Source organism: Musca domestica, unplaced genomic scaffold (genome assembly GCF_030504385.1).
Source record: "Musca domestica strain aabys unplaced genomic scaffold, Musca_domestica.polishedcontigs.V.1.1 11, whole genome shotgun sequence".
Lineage (NCBI taxonomy): Eukaryota > Metazoa > Arthropoda > Insecta > Diptera > Muscidae > Musca > Musca domestica.
In genome coordinates, this window is record NW_026712133.1 from 7621889 (window position 1) to 7645007 (window position 23119).

Genomic DNA, 23119 nt, shown 5'->3' on the forward strand with positions numbered 1-23119 from the left:
AGTTTCTGGATGACCGTAAGTATTTGAATATTTCTCAGTTCGGGTTTCGGCATGGTTCTAGCACTACGGTTCATCTTTTAGCCCTCACTGATCTCATTCGTGATGTGTTCAATAGTTCTGATGTTGGTTTGTTTGTTGGCCTTGTCTTGTCTAAGGCCTTTGATTGTGTTGATCATACGCTTCTGCTCTATAAGCTGAGAGACAAATTTTGTTTCTCTCTTTCTTCGTGTAGATTGATATCATCGTATTTGAGTGGAAGATCCCAGTTTGTTGTACACAGGGGTGTTCAGTCTGATGTTTGTGCTGTTCGGTGCGGTGTCCCACAAGGGTCTGTGCTTGGCCCTCTGCTTTTTATTATGTTCATTAACGACATTGTGGGGTCTGTGTCTAATTCCAGGTGTGAAGTCTTCATGTATGCGGATGATATTCATGTCTTCTTTAGAAGTGCAGATCTCTTTAAGTTGGAAAATTTGGCAAAAACTACGTTGATATTGCTTTCTATGTGGATATCCTCTAATGGTTTGTCTGTCAATTGGAATAAAACTGAAACTGTTCTGTTTAATAGTCCTCGTTATGTTCCTATGCCGAGCATCTGTGTTGGCTCCTTTGTGGTTAATGTTATGGATGAGATGAGATGTTTAGGTGTAGTCATTGACACCAAGCTTAATTTTTCAGCGCATGTCGATTCTTTGCTGTCTCGTGTGCGTTTTCAGCTTAGGAGGCTTTATAGTCTTCAAGCTCATTTGCCTCTTGGTGTTAGGATGATGGTGGTGTTAGGTGATTAATGTCTCATGTCAACTATTATTTCGAGGTCATCTCTGGGGCGAATGCTTGCCAAATTCTGCGTGTACGCAAACTTGTTAACTCTATTGTTAGGTATGTGTTTGGGTTGCGCCGTAGTGATCGTGTGACACAGTATGTTATTAAGTTTCTTGGTCTGTCCTTGGAAAGATTTGTTGAATATCGCCTGCTTTTGTGTCATTACAGAATTATGAGGAATGTTAATTCTCCTTTATATAATAGGTTTGTATTTTGTAGATCATCTCGAAATCCGCAATTGCTGTTTCCAATATTTTCGTCTGTAGTTGGCGAGAAGCGTTTTTTGTGTGAGTTGCGAGATTGTGGAATCAGCTCCCTCTGACGCTGCGTAATTTTAACTGTTCTTTCGATGTGTACAGGAAGAGGTGTTTTGAATATTTGTCTGTTCATTAAGTTTCTGGTTGCGGGGGGCTGAGGGGCCATTTTATGGTTGTTTATTTTCTATGGAGTACATAATTTTATCATTCTTTCTCTTTTTTAAGAATTTTTTGCTATACTTGTAGTAGCTACATTCGCTCGGTTTGAAACGACTATCGGAAGGTACCGTTATATGGGGGCTATACGAAGACGTGACCTGCATATAAACATTTTTGTCATTAGCTGTTGTACCCATTGCGAACATTAGGTATGAAATTTAAATAATTCCGGAAAATAATGTCGCTAAAATCATAAAAATACCGAATATAAGGAGTAACCGTTATGTGGGGGTCATACGAAGACGTGAACCTATATTTGTATGTTATCTAAAAAAAATTATCTAAATATCGAATATTTGGAGGTACCTTTATGCAGGGACTATATCAAAACTTAGACCTACATTGATAGTTTTATGCAAGGATGTTTCTCACATAATGGGAATATATGCTACCAATTTACCCATATAGCCCATTTTCAATTCCAAAAGGTCTGCGGAAGAAATACATATCTGAGTAAAATTTTATCAACCTACTTCATTTCGTTCGGAAGATTGAGTGATTTCCAAAGACGGGCGGGCTGGCAGACATAGCTAAATCGACATAGAATTTTTTGCTGATCAAGAATATATATACTTTGTGGGGTCTACAATGTATATTTCGAAGTTTTACAAAGGGAATGACAAACTTAATATTCCTTCCATACAATGGTGGAGGGTATAAAAATGACACAAAATGTAACAAAACGATTTTAACCTTTTCTGCCAAGAGGCCATTCTGAATTTATAACAACTGTGAAAATCTATCCAGGAGTCCTTGATATATAAGATTGTCAGAAGTGATCTTCTCCTTTAATTGTGATATCGTCAGGATGAAAAATATTCGCGGATTAATGGAAAATTTCGTTTTTTACATAAAAATTATGGTCTACTTCACCCGCTAAATATTATTCTATGACGATCCAAATTGGAACGCTTCTGCCCAGCCAAAATTTAGCCCCATACTAAATTCCGTTGATTGGTCTATAATTGCGACATGTAGAGCAATTGCAAAATAAGGATTTTTTTCTTTTTTTTTTTTTTGGTCCATTTCAACCCCTAAATACTTCTATTCTGACCATAACCCCACCTCCATCCGAAATTTCGAGGATCGGGCCATAATTAGACATCTATGTGGCAAAGCGATGCACAACATGGTTTTACTTATATCCCAATTTATCGTAAGGCCGTTTAACGAATCCCTTTAACAAGCGTTGCTATCTCAAAATTTACCACGTGCACCCACAAAACCTCTACTCCCACTGCAAAAACAATGATTCACACAATTGATATCAATAGGCGGAATATCATTATCACTTACCAAAACACCGAAACAACGATTTCTATGCATACAAAAAACGATGCATTGCACGCTAGAATTAACCAGTGGAGATAAATGTGGAACCGAAGTTGATGTTCATGCTCATTTGGTCTAACATATCCAAAAAAAAAAAAAAATTGAAATTCCGAAGTTGAAATGAAATGTTATGTAGGAACGAAAAGGATAAAAGGAAATGAGACAGATGCTGCACAAGCAGATGAAATTTACTTTGATTCCTCGCAAATTAGATTGTAAAATATTAATGTGTTTAAGTATTCTGAATTATATTTGTTGTAGTGAGAGAAGTATTTATCGGCACCCATTCCTGCGAATTCGGGGATTCAACTACGTCCTTTTTCAAATGGTTTTATTTAGCTCACCCGTTTGTTTTATATATTATTTATTCCTGGGTCAAATTTAGTGATTCAAATTTCACTCTCTTCCTGTCAACCGGTTAATCTGAAATTTTGTATACACTTTGGATTTTGGTGACAATACAATTATGTTTATTCATTATCATTATAAATCCAAGATGGCGGCCGCTACAAAATGCGGATAACGTAGGTGTTATCAATCCCATTAAATGAAAGGTAGAACACAATTTACTATTGTATCAGTAATTAAGGTATCTGAATAATCCAGCCTGAATCCAGAAAAACGGTCGCATAACAAGTATGTTGCCACTATTCGGAAACGATTTCCGAATAACGAAGCAACAATGGCATCAGACAGAATTTCATCATCATGGCATCAGAGATATCCATGGTGTCTTATCAATTGTTATACATGATGGTCGCTCGATTAAGACAAATTAATAACTGTGAAAATGCGTTTTTTGGAGGAGTAAACGCATTACTTTTGGTGGTCTTTTACAACTACCTCCTATAAAACGATCAGGAACAGCTACACATCTCTGGCGTTTATTCACGCTGTGTGAATTAACTGAAAATATGCGTCAGCAAGGTGACCAGACTTTTATTGTTATTTTGAATGCTTAAAGAGTCGGTGAGATAACAACTCAACATTTTAGTATTTTAATGGGAAGACTTCTTCAAGACACGAGTGATGAGTTTGCAATAGACCAAGCGATAAGGGTATACCACCCAACAAATCAACAAGTTAATGACCACAACTCTGCTGTATTGAATGTGTATAGGAATAATGGTGCTCGCATTTACAAAATAAAAGCGCAGGATCAGCTAGCACACGCCACACGAAATGCAGACAACGCCTAATTTTACGCCCACTATTTCGATTTATTTAAAATCCTTATATTTGCCAAAATAATGAAGATATCGGTTTAAAGATGATTACACGAGATGCTGTTGACTTCCCATCCAACCCTAAGTACTTATTTGGCGGCTGAAGAACTAACCACACCTACTTTTAATCTAAATATATCTATCTACATATATACAAAAGAAAGTTGTGTTTTTTTGTGTTTGATTTCTCTTTCGAGACGAGCTTAATGATCTGAAATTTGCTGTGAAAAGGAAAGCCAGATAGACACTATCACACACTCACCACTATGCGACGCGATTCGCCGTTGGTTAAGCGGCTCATCAGGCATATTTGGTGTGGATGATGGCTTACAAGGGCCGTTCTCTGGAAAGTAGTATATATTTCGAACTTATTGCAAATTAGCATATGCGAATTATACACTAGAAACTCTCCAGGTTCGACTCAAATTCTATTGGCAGATCTTTTTCACAGCAAAGTTTTTGTTTTTGTAGTGATGAATTTTTTGTCCACAACAACTACATTGCTTCCAATGCATACACTTGTTTTAGTGCTACTTTAGGAAGACGGATTAATGGCTCTGAACGTAGAGACGGCAACTTCTAGTTGGCTGCACACCGAGGTCCGCGGTTCAAATCCCACAGCTACGCTTATAACTTAAGAACCGCTGGACTGATTTTAACGATACATACAAATTCGGAATTGTCTCTCGGCAGAAAAGGCTAACATCCAAAAAAAATCGCATACAAATTTGAAATTTGAACATTTTCATTTTGACTTTTGAAATGTACAATCGTAATGTTTTATTTAGCATGATTTTTATACCCTCCACCTTGGAAAGGAGGGTATATTAACTTTGTCATTCCGTTTGTAACATCCCTAAATATTCGTTTTAGACCCCATAAAGTATATATATTCATAATCAGCATAAAATTCTAAGTCGATTTAACGATGTCCGTCTGTCTGTCTGTCTGTCCGTCTGTCTGTCTGTCTGTTGAAATCACGATACAGCCCACATTATTTGACGTAGAGCTCCAAAATTTAGCAGAGCTATTTGCATTGTGTCTAGGATGGTTGGTATTGAAAATGAGATATATCGGTCCACGTTCTGGTATAGTCCCCATATAACGGTACCTCCCGATATTCGGTATTTTGATGATTTATGCCACATTTTTTCACGGATTTGTCTTAAAATTGGTATTTGTAGGTCATAGCGGGTCCCTGAGCGTGTGGCAAAACATTGCATGTATAGGTCCACGTTGTGGTATAGCCCCCATATAAAGGTACCTCCCGATATTTAGTATTTTAGTTTTTTTTACCACATTTTTTCACCGATTTGTCTAAAAATTGGTATTTGTGGGTCATAATGGTTTCCAGCTCCGGTGGCGGAACATTGCATGTATGGGTCCATAATTTGGTATAGTCCCTATATAACGGTACCTCCCGATATTCGGTATTTTGATGATTTATGCCACATTTTTTCACGGATTTGTCTTAAAATTGGTATTTGTAGGTCATAGCGGGTCCCTGAGCGTGTGGCAAAACATTGCATGTATAGGTCCACGTTGTGGTATAGCCCCCATATAAAGGTACCTCCCGATATTTAGTATTTTAGTTTTTTTACCACATTTTTTCACGGATTTGTCTGAAAATCGGTATTTGTTGGTCATAATGGGTTCCAACTCCGGTGGCGAAACATTGTAATTATAGGTCCACGTTTTGGTATAGCCCCCATATAACGGTACCTCCCCATAATCGGCATTTTAATGGTTTTTGCCACATTTCTTCTAATGTTTCTTTTACCCTAAGGTGGAGGGTATTAAAAGTTTGGCCCGGCCGAACTTAATGTTTTTTTACTTGTTTTCCATTTGACTTACTTTTTTCGAATGTACATTTGCAGTTTTTTTTTATATTTTATTTCTGAATTCGAATATTAGTACCAATTTGACGTGATTTTTTGAGAACCGAAATTAAAGAAATGTTACATTAAAGTATAGTACCGAATTATGTGGTGGTGAAACGGAATAGATGATATCGAAATAATTTAACGCGATAACACAAAGATAAAAGATAATTGTTTTTTCAAAATCGCTAAAAAATCACGAAAAAGAGATCTCATTGCAAATATTATAAAATCGGAAAAAATGGACAAAAATCGAAAAAAAAAATTCAATGGAATCGAATTTTAAATTAACAGTACATTCTATTGAAAGACCTTTAAACTTTTGCTGTCAAAACTTTTCGAACAAGTTGAATGACTTGGCGGATTTTGACAATTCATACAATTAAAATATGCCAATAAAATGTAAATGAAAAAATCTTTTTTGGTGTGATTTTTTTTTTTCAATTTGACATACTATATCTTTTCTATTTTGAATTCTGAATGAATAATATTAAAAATATAATGAGTGACCTACACGGACCTACTTCTTTCATATTACAATAATCCGTTCAATGAGAACTCAAAATGCAAGAAACCTTAAATCGCTTTTGCAGGTCATGATATATGACAGCCGGATAAGGGTACAATCCGATTTCAAGTATAGTTTACATTTTAAGCATATTTTGCATACTCATTTTAGCAAAAGTTGGTAATTTGAGAAGAAACCAGCCTCGCAAAAAATGATCACGTTTTGGTATAACCATCACATGATTTAAACTATTTTCGTGGTCTTCGACATTTAATTTTTAGTAAAATAGTAGTTTATATATAGTTTATTATATAATTCCTTATATTCCTTACATAAAGATCGAAGAGGATTGCTAAGTTTATTTGTTAATTAATTAATATATTTCTCTCCTTTAGAGGCGAGCTTAATAACCTCATAACCTGGCTGTGGGTAACAAATGTAACATATCGGATGAACAATATATATGGGAGCTATAGCTATATCTGAACCGATCTTCACCAAATTTGACATACTAGCTTCTAGACTCAATTCGGTCGTAAGTGCCAAATTCCATCCCATTTGGGCAAATATTAGACGTTTGGTGCACAATAAAAAGTTAATCGGACGAAGTTATATATGGGAGCTATATCCAAATCTGAACCTATCTCGATAAAATGTAGCAAAGGTATTTCTGAGCTGTATTTGATATATTTCCACAAATATTGTTGTTACAGAGTGCATATTACGGCTGCGGAGGACAAAAATAACAAATCGGATGAACAATGTATATGGGAGCTATAGCTATATCTGAACCGATTTCGATCAAATTTGTGGCACATTAATTTTCAGGCCTAATTTGGTTGTATGTGCAAAATTCCATACTATTCGGGCTGATATAACACGTTTGGTGCACAATAAAAGGCAAATCGGACGAATATATCTATGGGAGCTATATGTGAATTTTTACCGATTATCTCCAATTTCAATAGGGTTCGTCCTTGGGCCAAACAAATAATTTGTGCAAAATTTCATCTGGATCTGGCAATAAATGCGAACTTTTATTACGAATGCGAGGGACTTAAACACCTAATCAGATGAAACATATATATGGGAGCTACAGCTATATCTGAACCGTTTTTCCAAATTTAATGTCTTTGCTTCTAGACTGAAGTCGATGGGATATGCCAAAACTCAGCTTATTTCGACTGATATTGGTTATTTGGTGCACAACTCACCCGAAATCGATTAAGGATATATATGGGAGCTATATCAATATCTGAACCGACAACATTTGATACACTTATTTTAGAGCTGTATCTGATATATGGTACCAAAAATCATTTTTGTGGAATGCATATTACGCTTCTGGGGATACCTTCATATGACGGTTATACCAAACGTGGACCCAAACTTATAACTTTTTGGAAAGGTATTTTCTTCTTTCTAAATTCTCAAGTTACCAAAATGTATCAAAATAAGTTTGAAAAATGTAAAAAAATACTTGAAATCGTGGTAAATCCTTATATGTGGGCAATATTAAAACGTAGACCAACATGACCCATATTTTGTACAACTATTGGATTGTATCAAATCTAAAACTCTATCGTCAGTTTTGCGAAGGCTATGTATGAATGGTCCCTAAAAAAGTTTAGCCTGCTAACTAGAGTATTCAATTAATCGGGTTTAGATTTTGTTCGATTAAAAAATCGATCGATTTTGGGGTGTTTCATTTGTTCCGTTAATGGATTAAGAGTATTAAATTGCTCGAATAATTCGATCAAACGAATAAGTCGAACAACTCGAATAATTTCTGTATACCTTACGTGAAACAAAAACAAGTTTAATGTTGGTGTGAAAATTTATTTACCAAAAAACATCAAAATTATATCTTTTTCTAAATATATAAAAATCAATTGTTGTTCGTTGGTAATGGAATCTGTTGAGAACGGCTGGATCGATTTGCATAATTTTTTATAGAAACGTTCGTGATACCCCGAGTTAGGTTTTTAAAGAAAAAAGTATTGACCACGCCTAATTTTACGCCCACTATTTCGATTTATTTAAAATCGTTATATTTGCCAAAATAATGAAGATATCGGTTTAAAGATGATTACACGAGATGCTGTTGACTTCCCATCCAACCCTAAGTACTTATTTGGCGGCTGAAGAACTATCCACGCCTACTTTTAATCTAAATATATCTATCTATATATATAAAAGAAAGTTGTGTTAGTTACTACGCTTATAACTTAAGAACCGCTGGACTGATTTTAACGATACATACAAATTCGGGGCAGAAAAGGATAACATCCAAAAAATCGCATACAAATTTGAAATTTGAACATTTTCATTTTGACTTTTGAAATGTACAATCGTAATGTTTTATTTAGCATGATTTTTTTCCATTTGACTTACTTTTTTCGAATGTACATTTGCAGTGTTTTTTATATTTTATTTCTGAATTCGAATATTAATACCAATTTGACGTGATTTCTTGAGAACCGAAATTAAAGGACAGTTACATTGAAGTATAGTACCGAATTATGTGGTGGTGAAACGGAATAGATGATATCGAAATAATTTAACGCGGTAACACAAAGATAAAAGTTAATTACTTTTTCAAAATCGCTAAAAAATCACGAAAAAAGAGATCTCATTGCAAAAATTATAAAATCGGAAAAAAATGGAGAAAAATCGAAAAAAAAATTCAATGGAATCGAATTTTAAATTAATAGTACATTCTATTGAAAGATCTTTAAACTTTTGCTGTAAAAACTCTTCGAACAAGTTGAATGACTTGGCGGATTTTGACAATTCATACAATTAAAATATGCCAATAAAAATGTAAATGAAAAAATCTTTTTGGTGTGATTCTTTTTTTTCAATTTTGTCTTTTCTATTTTGAATGATGAATAAATAATATTAAAAATATAATGAGTGACCTACTTGGACCTACTTCTTTCATATGACAATAATCCGTCCAATGAGAACTCAAAATGCAAGATACCTTAAATCGCTTTTGCAGGTCATGATATATGACAGCCGGATAAGGGTACAATCCGATTTCAAGTATAGTTTACATTTTAAGCATATTTTGCATACTCATTTTATCCCACATTAGTGTACCTTCAAGTCTACTTTCCCAACCAATGTGTGGTCAAAAAGAAAATTTTGTATTCTATTGATCTATTGAATTTGTAACCCCCAAGAGAATATTGGTTGGGAACGTAGATGGGATGTACGTCTATATGACATAAACTCCGAAATGGGACTCATTATGTCGGAAATTTTGGCAGAAACATGAAAAAATCACAAATATTAATTTCTTTGATCGTCATTGAATTATACTATGATGAAAAATATGGACTTTATGGGGTCTCTAACGCACAATTTAAATGACAAAAATAAATAAATTACATTCTTACGGTAATGGGTGTAGAAGAGTAATTATCTTTGACTATTCTGAAATCATTATGCCCCTAATTATGAGGTGGACAAAACTAAATACCACACAGCACGGTATTCTAAATACAAATCCCAAGTTACAGCTCATTTGAATGGAAAATGTTGCTAAGCTCTTTAAAATACCAAAAATTGAGCTGAGTTTTCACACGGGGCTATTATAGATGTTCTATATCATATAGGTTTTTAACACTCAATTAAACCCTATGGCTGAAAAATTAAGATCAGCCTATTCATAATATCTAAAATCGACGGTGTGTGATTATCTATTATAATTGTTGCCATGACTGTTTAGGTTCCGGACCCGGTCCGCTTACTTAATTCAGATCTGTGTTCTATAATGCGGAGCCGACTATGTGATACCCTACAACACTACAATATTTACGTACTCCGTAGTGTTGTTAAGTAATCAAAACAATTTCACACGAAAATTGTGGTCCATTTTACAGTCATCATAAATTATAGACTTCTTCCCTCACTTTAACTCTCTTCTGATGCGAAATTCCGTGTCGATTAGTTTCAATTGTGGCCAATAGAGCGACTAAAAAATTAGAAAAAAAAAATAATTTTTAGTCCATTTGCATCTCTTAATGTACATCTTAAGAATAATAGGCATTAATTCTGACCCTAACCCTACCCCCATGCAATTTTTCGTAAAGATCGGACGATAATTGCGATATGCATATAATACCATAAAAACGTAGTGTTGGGGGGTGTAAAAATTTAGAAAATGTACAATTCAAAATTGTAAGTCAAATTGAAAAAATCGCATGCGATAAAAAATATGACAAAAATTGAAAAAGAATCGACAAAAGATATTCACTTTTTTATTGGTATAATTTTCCCCGATTTTCTTAGATTTTATCGTTTTCTGGCAAGAGACCATTCCGAATTGATGGGAATTGTGAAAATCGGCCCAGCGGTTCTTGATTTATAAGCAGAATAAATAAGATCAATTCTTTTACATATATATTGTACCTATTTGCTATATATCCGATTTCTTGGCTATTAGCATCACTGTAATGGTCAAAAGTGATCTTTTAAAATAATTGTGATTTGGCTGAGGTTGAAAATATTCGCGGTTTAGTGGAAATTTTCCTATTTTCTTACATAAAAGTTAGGGTCTATTTTACCCGCTAATTATTGACCGATGGTCGCCCAAATTGGTCCTAAACTCTAACTCCATGTAAATTTTCGCGCCGATTGGTTCATAATTGAGGCCCATAGAGTCACTGCAAAATCAGAAAATTTTTCTGTTTTTGGTCCATTTCAACCTCTAATTATCGTGCGATCATCTCCAAAAAATAGGGTTCTATTCTGACCATAACCCCACCTCCATTTTCAATTTCGTGAGGATCGGTTCATAATTGCGACCTGTAGCTTGATTACAAATTAACATGGACAGACGGACAGACATCCGTCGACTCAGTTCATATATAGTTTCCTATATCGGGGACCAATATTTCAAGATGTTACATAATTTTTGGCCCAATCAAACTTATAATACGCCCAATACATAGTGTTGTAGTGTATAAATAATAAAGTGGATACAGTCGTGAGAATTATAAAAATATGGATGGACTAGACTAAAAGAAAACCGTGGGGCACGTCAATTGTCTACAATCGTTTGTTTGATTATAATGTTTGTTTTGTAATGTTACACTATAATTGTGCAGTTGTTCAACCGACAACGATGGACGTTTGATAAGTAGGGCTAGAATTGGATACAAGGCAATGGCTTGTAAGGTTTCTTGCCCATTAGTTTATTCAAGTCCAACACCACTATACGTAGTCTCTGCAAAGATCTTACTCTACTAAGAGCCACGTAGGCTTGACCTTCTTCAAACAGTTTCGCACCTAAGTATACGACTTTGTGATCCACAGTGCCGCCCTGCATTTGATGTATTGTACAAGCCCATGATAGTATTAAAGGCAACATTTTTCTTTTAGCCGTCCCGCAATTGTACTTAGCTGGAAACTGTATGGCTTTCGGGTGTATAAGATGTACTCCGTCTCTTGCGAAATCAATTCGGACGGAAGATAGCCTATAGCGCCATTTACTAATCCATTCGAAAGGTCAATATTGGACCGAAGAATGGCTTTTGCCCCCACAAATATTTCCAGTTCCGCTGGTAAACCCCCAGTTTTGTTGATATCAGCCGGAATTACAGTAACTAAATCCACATTGTCTGCATTTCGTGTGGCGTGTGCTAGCTGATCCTGCGCTTTTATTTTGTAATATATATATATATATATATATATATATATATATATATATATATATATATATATATATATATGTAGGGTGAATATTTTAGAATAAGTTTAGATTTGTTCGAGTTCGTCACCTTTGGGCAATGAAACCGTCCAATGTTGCTCGGCGGATTTTTGGCCGGAATTCAAGCGTGATAGTGCTGGAAAACCACAAGTAGCTATCGTTAGAGCACTCCAGCATTTAAATGTGAATAAATCTTTTGTGTCTCGTACAAATTCAATACAATACAAAATATTATTTTGTGACTACACATTGGATGGGAAAGTAGACTTGGGGGTACACTAACGTGGCGAATACAATTAAAAATGCCTATGTGGACAATTAGCTCTAAGATCGTTCCATACCCCAGAATAGCCCAAATACAATTTTTTAACCAAATCAATTGATGAAAATGATCAACATAAAGATGGCCCACTCCGAATATTGAAAACTTTATGCGATAATATTTTTTACCCCTTAGAAACAAAGATGCCAAATAAAGGCAAAAAAAAAAAAAAACAAAAAGTGGCCAAGACTCCGAAAAAAATTTAAATCATAGGATGGTTTCTTGGCAAATTAGCAACATTTGCCGAAATATATGGAAATATGGTTAAAATGTAAATATACTTGAAATATACTTGAAATCGGGTGGTACTCACATGACCTGCAAAAGCAATTTAAGTTATCTTAAAGTTTACTAAATGTCCAATTCGTTCTACTATTTTGCACCTTTAATATTTCACTGATTGCAACCTTAATGAATTTTGCATTTTAAGTTCTCATTGGATGGATTATTGTCATACAAAACAAGTAGGTCCACGTTTTGAAATGAGCCCCATAACGCTTTGTCGGTCATTTTTGTTTCTTAAAATGTGTTCGCATCTTCCAGCTGAAGCACGATGGTAGGCCCTGGAGTTGAAAGTTAAATGTCAATTTTAGACATCAAAGATCGCCATTTAAAATCGTATTTCGCACTCATTTCATTTTTGATATTATTCATTCAGAATTCAAAACAATAAAAAATTAAGTAACATAGGCTACATACATTTTTCAATTCCCACTTGGAACTGGAGATATAAATTATAGAGATATAATTTAGATTTTATATGCACATATCTATTGATTGGTTGAAGATACAGTCTCCAAATTTGGAATACGTAACGGAATTTGGAACAAAAATAAGTTTGCCAAAATTTATTGTAATCGGTTCAGATTTGGATATAGCTCCCATATATATTTTCGACCGATTTCGTTCATTTGATGCCTCAAACACAATATGAATGTTCGATTCCAATGAAATTTGGAATGTGTGACGGGATTTAATCCGAAAATAAATTTGTCAAATTATATTGAAATCGGTTCAGATTTGGATATAGCTCCCATATATATTTTCGGCCGATTTCAAGCATTTGATGCACCAAACACGCTATGTATCCCCAATTTCAATGAAATTTGAAACGTGTGATAGATTTTATCTAAAAAATTGATTTCCCAAATTATATTGAAATCGGTTCAGATTTGGATATAGCTCCCATATACATTTTCGGCCGATTTCATGTATTTGGTGGACCAAACACGACATGTATTTCCAATTGTAATGAAATTTAAAATAAGTAACGGAATTGGGAGCCAAAATGAATTTGTCAAATTAAATTGAAATCGGTTCAGATTTGGATATAGCTCCCATATATATTTTCGACCGATTTCATGTATTTGATGCACCAAACACGCTATGTATCTCTAATTTCAATGAAATTTGGAATGTGTAGCGGAAATCAAAACAAATATACATTTGTCAAATTATATTAAAATCGGTTCAGATTTGGATATAGCTCTCATATATATTTTCGACCGATTTCATGTATTTTATGCACCATACACGATATGTATGTTCGATTCCAAAGAAATTTGGAATATGTAACGGGATTTTGATGAGTGGCTAAATTTGGTACAAAAATAAATTTGACAAATTATATTCAAATACGCTCAGATGTGATTATAGCTCCCAGTTGAGGTTTGGATATAGCTAACATATATATTTCGGCCGATTTCATACATATTATGCACCAAACACGATATATATGACCGATTCCAATGAAATTCAGAATGTGTGGTGGAATTTGGTTATAATAATAAATGTGATAAATTAATTGGAAATTAGTTAAGATTTGGATATAGCTCCCATATATATTCTCGGCCGATTTCACATATTTGACGCACCGATTTCAATGAATTGTGAAAGGTGTGGCGGAGTTTGGTGTAAAAGTAATTTTTTTTAAATTATATTTAAATCGGATCAGATTGGGATATGATTTTAATAAGAACCATTGACCCACAACGCCTTAGCTAACACTAAAAAACAACACAACAATTTATTTGAAATACGCTTATTACGGCGAAGTATGTTGCTATCTCGAATTCACTAATTGCAATAGAAAAACCACTCTACTTAAAAAATTGCAGTTTCCTGCACGCTTGGTATTTGCTATGAAATAAATAAATTCAAAGGACAAACCCTTCGTGTATGCATGTCATGTTACTGCTTTTGTAATGATTTTGTTTATTAACGCATTAAATTAGTGCAATATATTTTTTTTAATTTTTAAATTTGTTTTTCTTTATCCAACATATATTCGTAAATAAAATTTTGAATGCATATAAAATCAAAAGGGGTAGCGAAGCGCACCGGGTTCAGCTAGTAGTCTATAAATAAGCCTGATTTTTTATATTAAAAAAAAACTTATTTTTATTATTTTTTTTCGACTTTTCTAGTTCTATAATTCCGTTCACTTGTTTCAAAGTTGGAGGATCCCGTCCATTTCGTTCACCATCTTCTTATGTGTTGACACTATGTGTATACCAAGTTTCGGATATTCTAAAACTAAAACATTTTTTGCCAAAGTGACTAAAATGTAAGCTCAAAAGAAAAGGAACTAAAGAATTTAAATAAACGTAATTTCTTTTGAAAGTTCTTCTAAAGCTACAACCGCACTTATAAATATTTTCATCTCCATCCACTTGTTATCCATTCGTTTACCTAAACGAAATCAACAGAACCATGTAAATTGGTGTTGTCTGTTATAACAAAAACCGTACCTAGTCTATTTATAAACAGTGGTGGCATTAAATTTCGGTATTTTTTATTGAGTAATTGCCATACTTATCGCTATTTTTAATCTTTATCACTTACCATTGTTTGCTTTTTTCCAATATTTCGACAGTCATCTTCATGGTAACATTTGTTAAGGAAAGCAATAGTCTTAATTTTTAAACAATTTTTACGACTTTAATATGTTTATAGAAAAAATAAGAGATAAGAGAAAACAGTAAAGAAAGTCCTAAAGACGAGCGGGACCGATGTTATGATACCCCACACCACTTTGCTTATTTAGTAGAGCTCCACATAACAATTAAAAGTTTTTATGGGAGAATTCAATCATACGCGCCACTATTATAATTATCATTTAAAGTTCAAAGGACTAAATGTGCCGAAGCACTTGTATCTTTTAAATTCGGACTTTTATTGCCCATTTGGGGCAAATTACTTTGAAATCATACAAAGATATATATGGGAGCTATATCCAAATCTGAACCGATCTCAATAAAATTTGGCAAAGATATTTCTGAGCTGTATTTGACATATCTTCCTGAATATCGTTGTTACATAGTGCATATAATGGCTGTGGGTAACAAATACAACAAATCGGATGAACAATATAGATGGGAGCTATAGCTATATCTGAACCGATCTTCACCAAATTTGGCATACTAGCTTCTAGACTCAATTCGGTCGTGTGTGCCAAATTCCATCCTATTTGGGCAAAAATTAGACATTTGGTGCACAATAAAAGTTAAATCGGACAAAGTTATATATGGGAGCTATATCCAAATTTGAACCGATCTCGATAAAATTTAGCAAAGGTATTTCTGAGCTGCATTTGATATATTTCCCCAAATATTGTTGTTGTTGTTAAAATAAACAAGTATTTTCATCGTATTCTTAAGTTTTAGAGTTATATCTGTTCATAATGAAAATTCATTGCCATAAATGCAACTTAGATGTTGTTGAAACATGAAAAAGGCTGAAAAGATACTGCATCATTCTGAGATAATTCAATTTTATGAACAATACATCTACGATATTTTTCTCAATCTTTTTGGGTAAACATTTTTTAAATTTTTTGACAGTAATTTTTATTGTGCTTTCATCGTTTGTTGAATAAAAGGCAATGATACTATTAAAGGTATAAGGATTTATCGAATGATGAGCGCTCACAGCTACTAATTTATAAGTTGCAGTGTTCTTGTTGTGTTGGTATAGCGATTTCGAATTCATCAAGTAGTCCAATGGTAGATTTAATTGTTATTGACTGTTTTGATCTTCAAAAGAGTCCAGTATTAGCTCGTACTAGAATTTTTCTATATTCGACGTAGATTAGAGTGTCGTGGTTGTTCTTGATATTCTTATTTTTTATTTTGAATATGAGTCGATGACAAGAAGATTATATTTATCTTTTTTGAACTAGTTAGTTAATGGATTAGGCAAAGATGATTTTTGAAAAGTATACAACCATGGATTGTTGAAAGATTTTCTTTACGGTTGTACACTTGAATAATTGAGGGTTAACGGTTTTATTGCTTTCTGGCATCCTGTTGGTATGTATTTTGTAGCCGTTCGTAAATCTGCGACTTAGTTGTTGCATCGACGATCATTTTAAATGATACTAGTAGAACTGACTTAGTTTTATTTACCCCGTTTTGTATGTGTTCTTCGAAGGATATTGAAGCCACTATGAAGTCATCTGGTGATTTTTCGTTTGACTAATTTATAAAACATTATTGTATTTGATTTCGAAGTTTTTAATGAAAGATAGTAATATAAGTGTTGTAAACGATTCGCCGTATAATCTGTAGGAGTTTGCGATTGGTTTGTATAGTGAATTTGAAACCGTAGAACTGCGAATATAAGGTATAGGCGGCACGTTTATATGAGAGCTATGGAAAAATCTGGACCTATATAGACAATTATATGCCACAGAAGGTTAGCCCCATAATAAACTGTGAATACTAAATACAAAAAAAAAAAAAAAATAGTCAAGAAAATGTAGCTAAAATGACTAATATAGGCGCTATAGGAAAATGTGTTACAAAATACTGAATTTCGGGGTGTACTATAGAAAACCGATATTTCATTTCAATAATTTTCAATACCAACCATCCTAGAAACAATACAAACTGTTGTGCCAAATTTCAAAGTTCTATATCGAAAAATGTAGACTGCATCGTGATTTCAGCAGACAGGCAAACGGACAGACATATAGACAGACAGAAGACATCTTTAAATCGACGTATAAAGGCGATTATAATTATAATCATAATTATATAAACTGTTAAGGGTCGACGACGAACCTTTAGAGGTGTTACAAACGAAAAGGACAAATTTAATATACCCTCGTTTCCTAGGTGAAGAGTACAACGCAGACCGGGTCAGCTAGTATATAAAAAATGGAGGTCGCAAAACGAAAAAAAATTGTCACAGGCTCCAAAAGTGTTTGGTATAGAAAATGCGTTACATCTACATCGTTTAGGTATAGCCTACATATAACGAACAATATTCGTAATTTTATAAGTGGTGATCATAATTTCCAACCAAATCGTCAGTAGTTGATGCTTCGGGTCCTTACTGAATAGTTTAATATAGCCGTCATGTAAAGATACCTCCCGATATTTCATATATTGAGGTTTTAACCACATTTTTGTTAACATTCGTATTTACAACTTGTGGGAGCATAACATTGTTTAAAAATGTCTTTGTTTTCCTGTAGGCACAATATAGAGGAACATCCCGACATCCTATATTCTGATGATATTAGCCATAATTTTCAATCGAATTTTTTAAAAATTTGTATTTATAGTTTGTAATAGCCTCTAACTCATGTGGAATAACATAGTCAACATGGGTCCACGTTTATCTTTAACCTCCATAACACGGTAGCTTCGGATATTCGCTATTTTATAGATTTTAATCAGATTTTCGATTGAATTTGATTAATATTCGCTATTCTATGTAACTGCTACCTCCTGTGGCAATGGCAGTACATAGTGTTTTTAAGGCTTTAATTGCATTCACCTACCGATTTTCTTGCATTTGAAGGTTATGAAATTCATTCAAAGATTGAGTCCCGATGCATTGATTTTCAAATGTTTTCTTGACCTCATGGTGTGGAGGTTATAAAAAGTTTGGGAATAACAAGTAAAAAAGCAACTTACTTTTAATACCTTCCCCTATTTGAAACGAATTTTAAGAAAAAATATCCAAAATAAAATAAATTTCACTAAAATTATTAAAATGCGGAATATTGAGTGGTATAATAATATGAAGGATATAGGGCAACGTTTATTTGTATTGCTAATTATATGCCGGAATGGGCGATGTCAACATTTGAAATAATTTCGTTTAAAAATGTGACTTATGTCGGCAAAACACCGAAAATCGATACAGTCCTCTGCAAGAACGTTTACTACATACTGGGAACTCAATGTACCATTTATATCAAAACACATTAATCTGACGGTACAGTTATGTGGATGCTATAGCAAAACGTGCACCTACAAACGTGGACCTACATACATTTGAATAAAATTTTTGTCCACCCACTTCATTCCATTCGGAAGCTACAGTGATGTCCACCGACGTACAGTGGGGAGAGATTCCCAAAAACGGAGATTAATCCGGGAAGCATTCTATCGCTCTGAAATTTTGCTCAGACATTAATATTACCTGTAGTATATTTGGCATTAAAAATGGGACGTAACGGTTCACGTTTCGGTAAGGCCCACATATAGCGTTACTTCCTGATTTTGGTATTTTGAAGGTTTCGGCCACAATTTCAAACCCAATCATGAGTATCTTGACATTTAGAGTTCTGAGCGGGCAAATCACTTCCTGCTAAATTTTGTGAAGATAAATCCACTATCTGTATTAACCATATATAACGGCAATTCCAAATTTTAGGTATTTTGAAAATTTCTCCCTGCAAAATATTCTTCCTAATATTCGGTATTTTGAGGGTTTCAGTCAGAGTTTTTTACAAACTTATTATTTGGTATTTTGTTTCCCAATGGATGGATGAAAAAAAAATTGCCTATATAAATTCAAAATTTGTGTAAAGCCAGAAAAAATAATTTATCCTTTGTAAAACCTTCTAAAATCTGAAGACAAAAATACTACATATTTTTATGAAAAAAGAATAATTATAAAAAATAGGTATACAAAATTGACCGGCAATTAAGCCTTCCTATCTGAAATAGACTAAAACCTTATTAATATATTTAAAAAAAAAAATATGTGACTGACATTTAAAAAATCATCCTTCCTTAAATCTCTCTCATTGCCTTCAATTGGATCATCAGTCACCATTGAGAGTGAGGCAAGTAACCTCACCAATTATTTTTTAAAGAGACTGGAATATTTTTATATATAGTTTAGAATTCCAGTTAATAACAGGATAAAAACGCAAGAGAGACTTATTTAATAAAGAATTAAAATAATTTTTAAAATATTTTGACATCTTTACTTTTAAAACTTTTTCATTCAAAAACACTGATAACAACCTGTATTCGATGTTTCAATTTTAATATGATCACTTTTGATGAGAAAAAAACTTCAAAAGACCAAGGATAATTTTTTCCTTCTTCTTGCGAAAAACGGAAATATTTCTTAACTTTGCCACTGTGTAATTAGAAAACTAAACAAGGTATACAATTTTCGATACTGATGTAGATTTTAGTGTTCCATATAGTTTAAAAACATCTATTCCAAGAGACGAATTTTATTTTTTAATTAATCCCCCCTCTGTGCGATTTCACCCCTCTGTGCGACGGATGGACATCGCTAAATTGACATAGAATTTTATGAAGGCTTTACAAACGGAATGACAAACTGAATATACCCTCTATACTATGGTGCAGGGTATACAAATATTAATACAGGAGAGTACTTGTTTTCCGCTCGAGCAAAAATGCTCAATTCTTACTTCGTAGTCCTAATGATGACATTACCTTGTTATTTGTAAGATTACAAAATTGAAGTTTTTTCAAATAATAACTAAATAATAATGACACGAGGCTCTATTTTAAGACTTAGCGTCCATCATAAAATACTAATTACTGATATATATGTGAGACTTAAAAACATTTTTTCAAAGATTGATGACAGCAAGTGTATCAGAAGTTATTGCTACCAGAAAATATTACTACATGGACATCAGGCAACAGTAAAACACTTTTATTTTCAAATTATTTGATTTGTGATGTCTCTTTCATAAACATGTTATTTCGTCGAAAATAATGTTCTTGAATAATAAATTTCATATTTTTATATTTATACATTTTATTTAGGAAAATCTCAATCACAACCTTAATGATCTTCTGGCAAAGCAATGTAAAATTGAAGCGTATATGGCGGGAATTAACAAAGGTATTGCCAGGATGAACCGCATTATAAATGATACCAAAAAGCTTGACTGCCAAATAGCTCATACTGCTAACTTAGTCACGTCAGTAAGCGCAAAAGTGCGGCGGTTAGACTTAGCTCGTAGTCGTGCTTCTGACAGTCAGCAACGTGTACATGACTTAATAGATTTGCAGTTATGTGGACAAGGCGTCACAACAGCAATAGTCGAAGAAGATTACGAAGTTGCTGCTGGCCACATCAATCGTTTTTTGGCTATGGATTTACAACTATTGAAGCGAACGGCAGATGATGTTCAAGGATCAGAAAGTTCTATTACAGAATCCGTACGAATCTTAGAATCGGGAGCAATTGAAATGCGAGAAATAACTGTTCGCCGATTTGAGGAAGCCGTGAAAAAAGATGATTTGGCATCTGTTGAAAGATTTTTTAAAATATTTCCATTATTGGGTCATCACATGGAAGGGATTGAAAAATTCTCGAAGTACATTTGCACTAAATTGGCTGCGAAAAATCAAAAGGAACTTCGTAATGCAATGGATATCGCGAAAGCAGATAAAAGAGTTCATTTAGCTTACGCTGATGCAATGACATCTTTGCTTGAAAACTCAGCACGTGTTATTGAAGTCAACCAACCAATCGTTGAAGCATACTATGGTCATGGATACTTATTGGATATGTTAACGATTTTACAGCGGCAATGCGACGTCGATGTAAAAAACTTAATAAACGAGTTTGTAAAAAATCGTCAAATCGATCGGAGGAAAAAACTGGTTAATGAGATTTTTTCCCGTAATTCCAATTCATGTTCGGCGACTTCAAATCTTGGCCACTATCGTATGAATTCTGGAGGAGCAATTGAGAAGCTAAGTCCAAAGGACATAGATGCCACAATTGTTGAAATTACAATAATGCACTCTAGAGTTGAGTTATACTTTCGATTTATGAAAAGGCGTGTTGCGGTGAGTACTACTGTTTGCAATAGTAACTATTGTAGACAGAGATGCCCGTTAGGACTTTTTTAGGGTTTCAACTTTCCAAAAGTTGTGTAATGTCGAAGACATATAACTTTATTAAACGAATACAACGTAATAATTTTCAAAATATGTTTATAATTAAGCTTAAACTTTAAAATCCTTTAGTTTCCTTGCCGTCATAGTTTGGAGGTTTTATTTTTTGAGTGAATTGTAATTGAGAATTTTAACTTGTAAAAAGCGATTAAAATTTTTGGAGTAAATTTAATGAAAAAAACTTTGAGTGGCTTTAGTGATTAAATGCTGTTTAAAATATTAAAAGGATACAATACTTTGGAGTAAATTTAGTGACCTCAAAATGATTAAAGATAAAAGAAAGGGAAAATGCATTGCCTTAATCAAAAAGGTATAAAAAATTGAATAATTTCACCAATGGAGGTGAATTGTTCCTTTTTTAAAAAATAATTTGAAAGCAAAGAAAAACCTTTAGATAAAAAGGAAACTGGAAAAGGAAATTAAAAATGTTTTAAAGGAAGCGTTTATGGTTAAGACGTAAGATGGCTCGTGCATAGATATCTAGCCCAGATGCTTCGGGCGCAAATTGTTCAATATTTGTATGGATCAATTCCAGTTAACTGGGTGGTTTGACAGGTGGTTTTCGAAGTGGTTCAACTCCACCTACTTATACCATGAGTAGGCTATAACTTAACTTTTTAAAAAAGAAACACCAAACAATGGCTCAAAACTATAAAATATTACCCACAAAAAATAAAGAGAAAAAATAAAAAAATAAATATTTATAAAAAATAATTAAAAAAGAACATTACTTCGGCCTTATAAAAAAATTCGCGGAAATTAATGAAACGAATACCATTATATAGGCTACAGCCCCCAGAGAACCTGCATAAGTAATTTTTTGTCATTGGCTGTAGTACCGATTTCGAACTTAAACTGCCTACTGACAATATTCGGTCGAAAGATAGCGGGACATCGAAAGAGGGACATCGCTAAATCGACTTCGAATTTTATGCTGATCAAGAATATATGCGCTTTGTTGGGTCCGAAATGAGTATTTTGAAGAGTTACAAACGGAATGACAATGTTAATATAACGTCTATGGCAGAGATAGCCCGTCAGAAATTATGACGTATCTGACATACGTTCCCGACGTATGTTAATTGTTAATTTCACTTCGTAAACCTACCGTATAAAGCTAGGTTTTCGACAAAAATAGAAACGAAACGAAAACGCGTTATTCTTTAATTTCAAAAACTTAAATAATTCATTAGTTTTTTTTTTGCAAATATCACTAATGATTTGCTAATTCCGAGAATAGCCTAAATTTAGACGTTTTTTCCAAAAGTAAGGCAAAAAATCCTGCATTTTTGTATTTTGAATATGACTGCAAACCATCTTCATCAAGATTTTCTAGTAAAAAGTCTTCAACTTTTTGCTTTTGCTCTGGCTCCAGCCTTTCACCCTTAGATAGCGGATGCAAAACATTTCCTGCGAGGTTATATTTATTAAAGACATTACTCATTCTACATCTTTCTGTAGCCACTTCATATAATTCTGGTGTTGCTGCCGTTAGCAATTTTATCCATTCTTCTGTTGGATTCGATATAGAATATTCAGACTTTTGATAGTTTTTTATAAGTATAACGGATCTAATAAAATCCTCCTTATAGAGCAGCTCACTTACATGGGATTTGACTAAAGGTTTTCCATGAGTTTTA

At 33.6% G+C, this 23119-nt stretch overlaps 1 protein-coding gene across 3 annotated transcripts in view; it reads left to right on the forward strand.

The window, feature by feature from the left end:
• The window catches only part of LOC101896658 (conserved oligomeric Golgi complex subunit 4), a 166499-nt gene that overhangs the window by 59433 nt on the left and 83947 nt on the right, over positions 1–23119 (forward strand). For all 3 annotated transcript variants that reach the window (XM_059130441.1, XM_059130444.1, XM_059130431.1), the window contains exon 2: positions 20337–21371. In XM_059130441.1, coding sequence (XP_058986424.1) covers positions 20337–21371 — 1035 coding nt within the window. The remainder of the gene's footprint in view (positions 1–20336; positions 21372–23119) is intronic.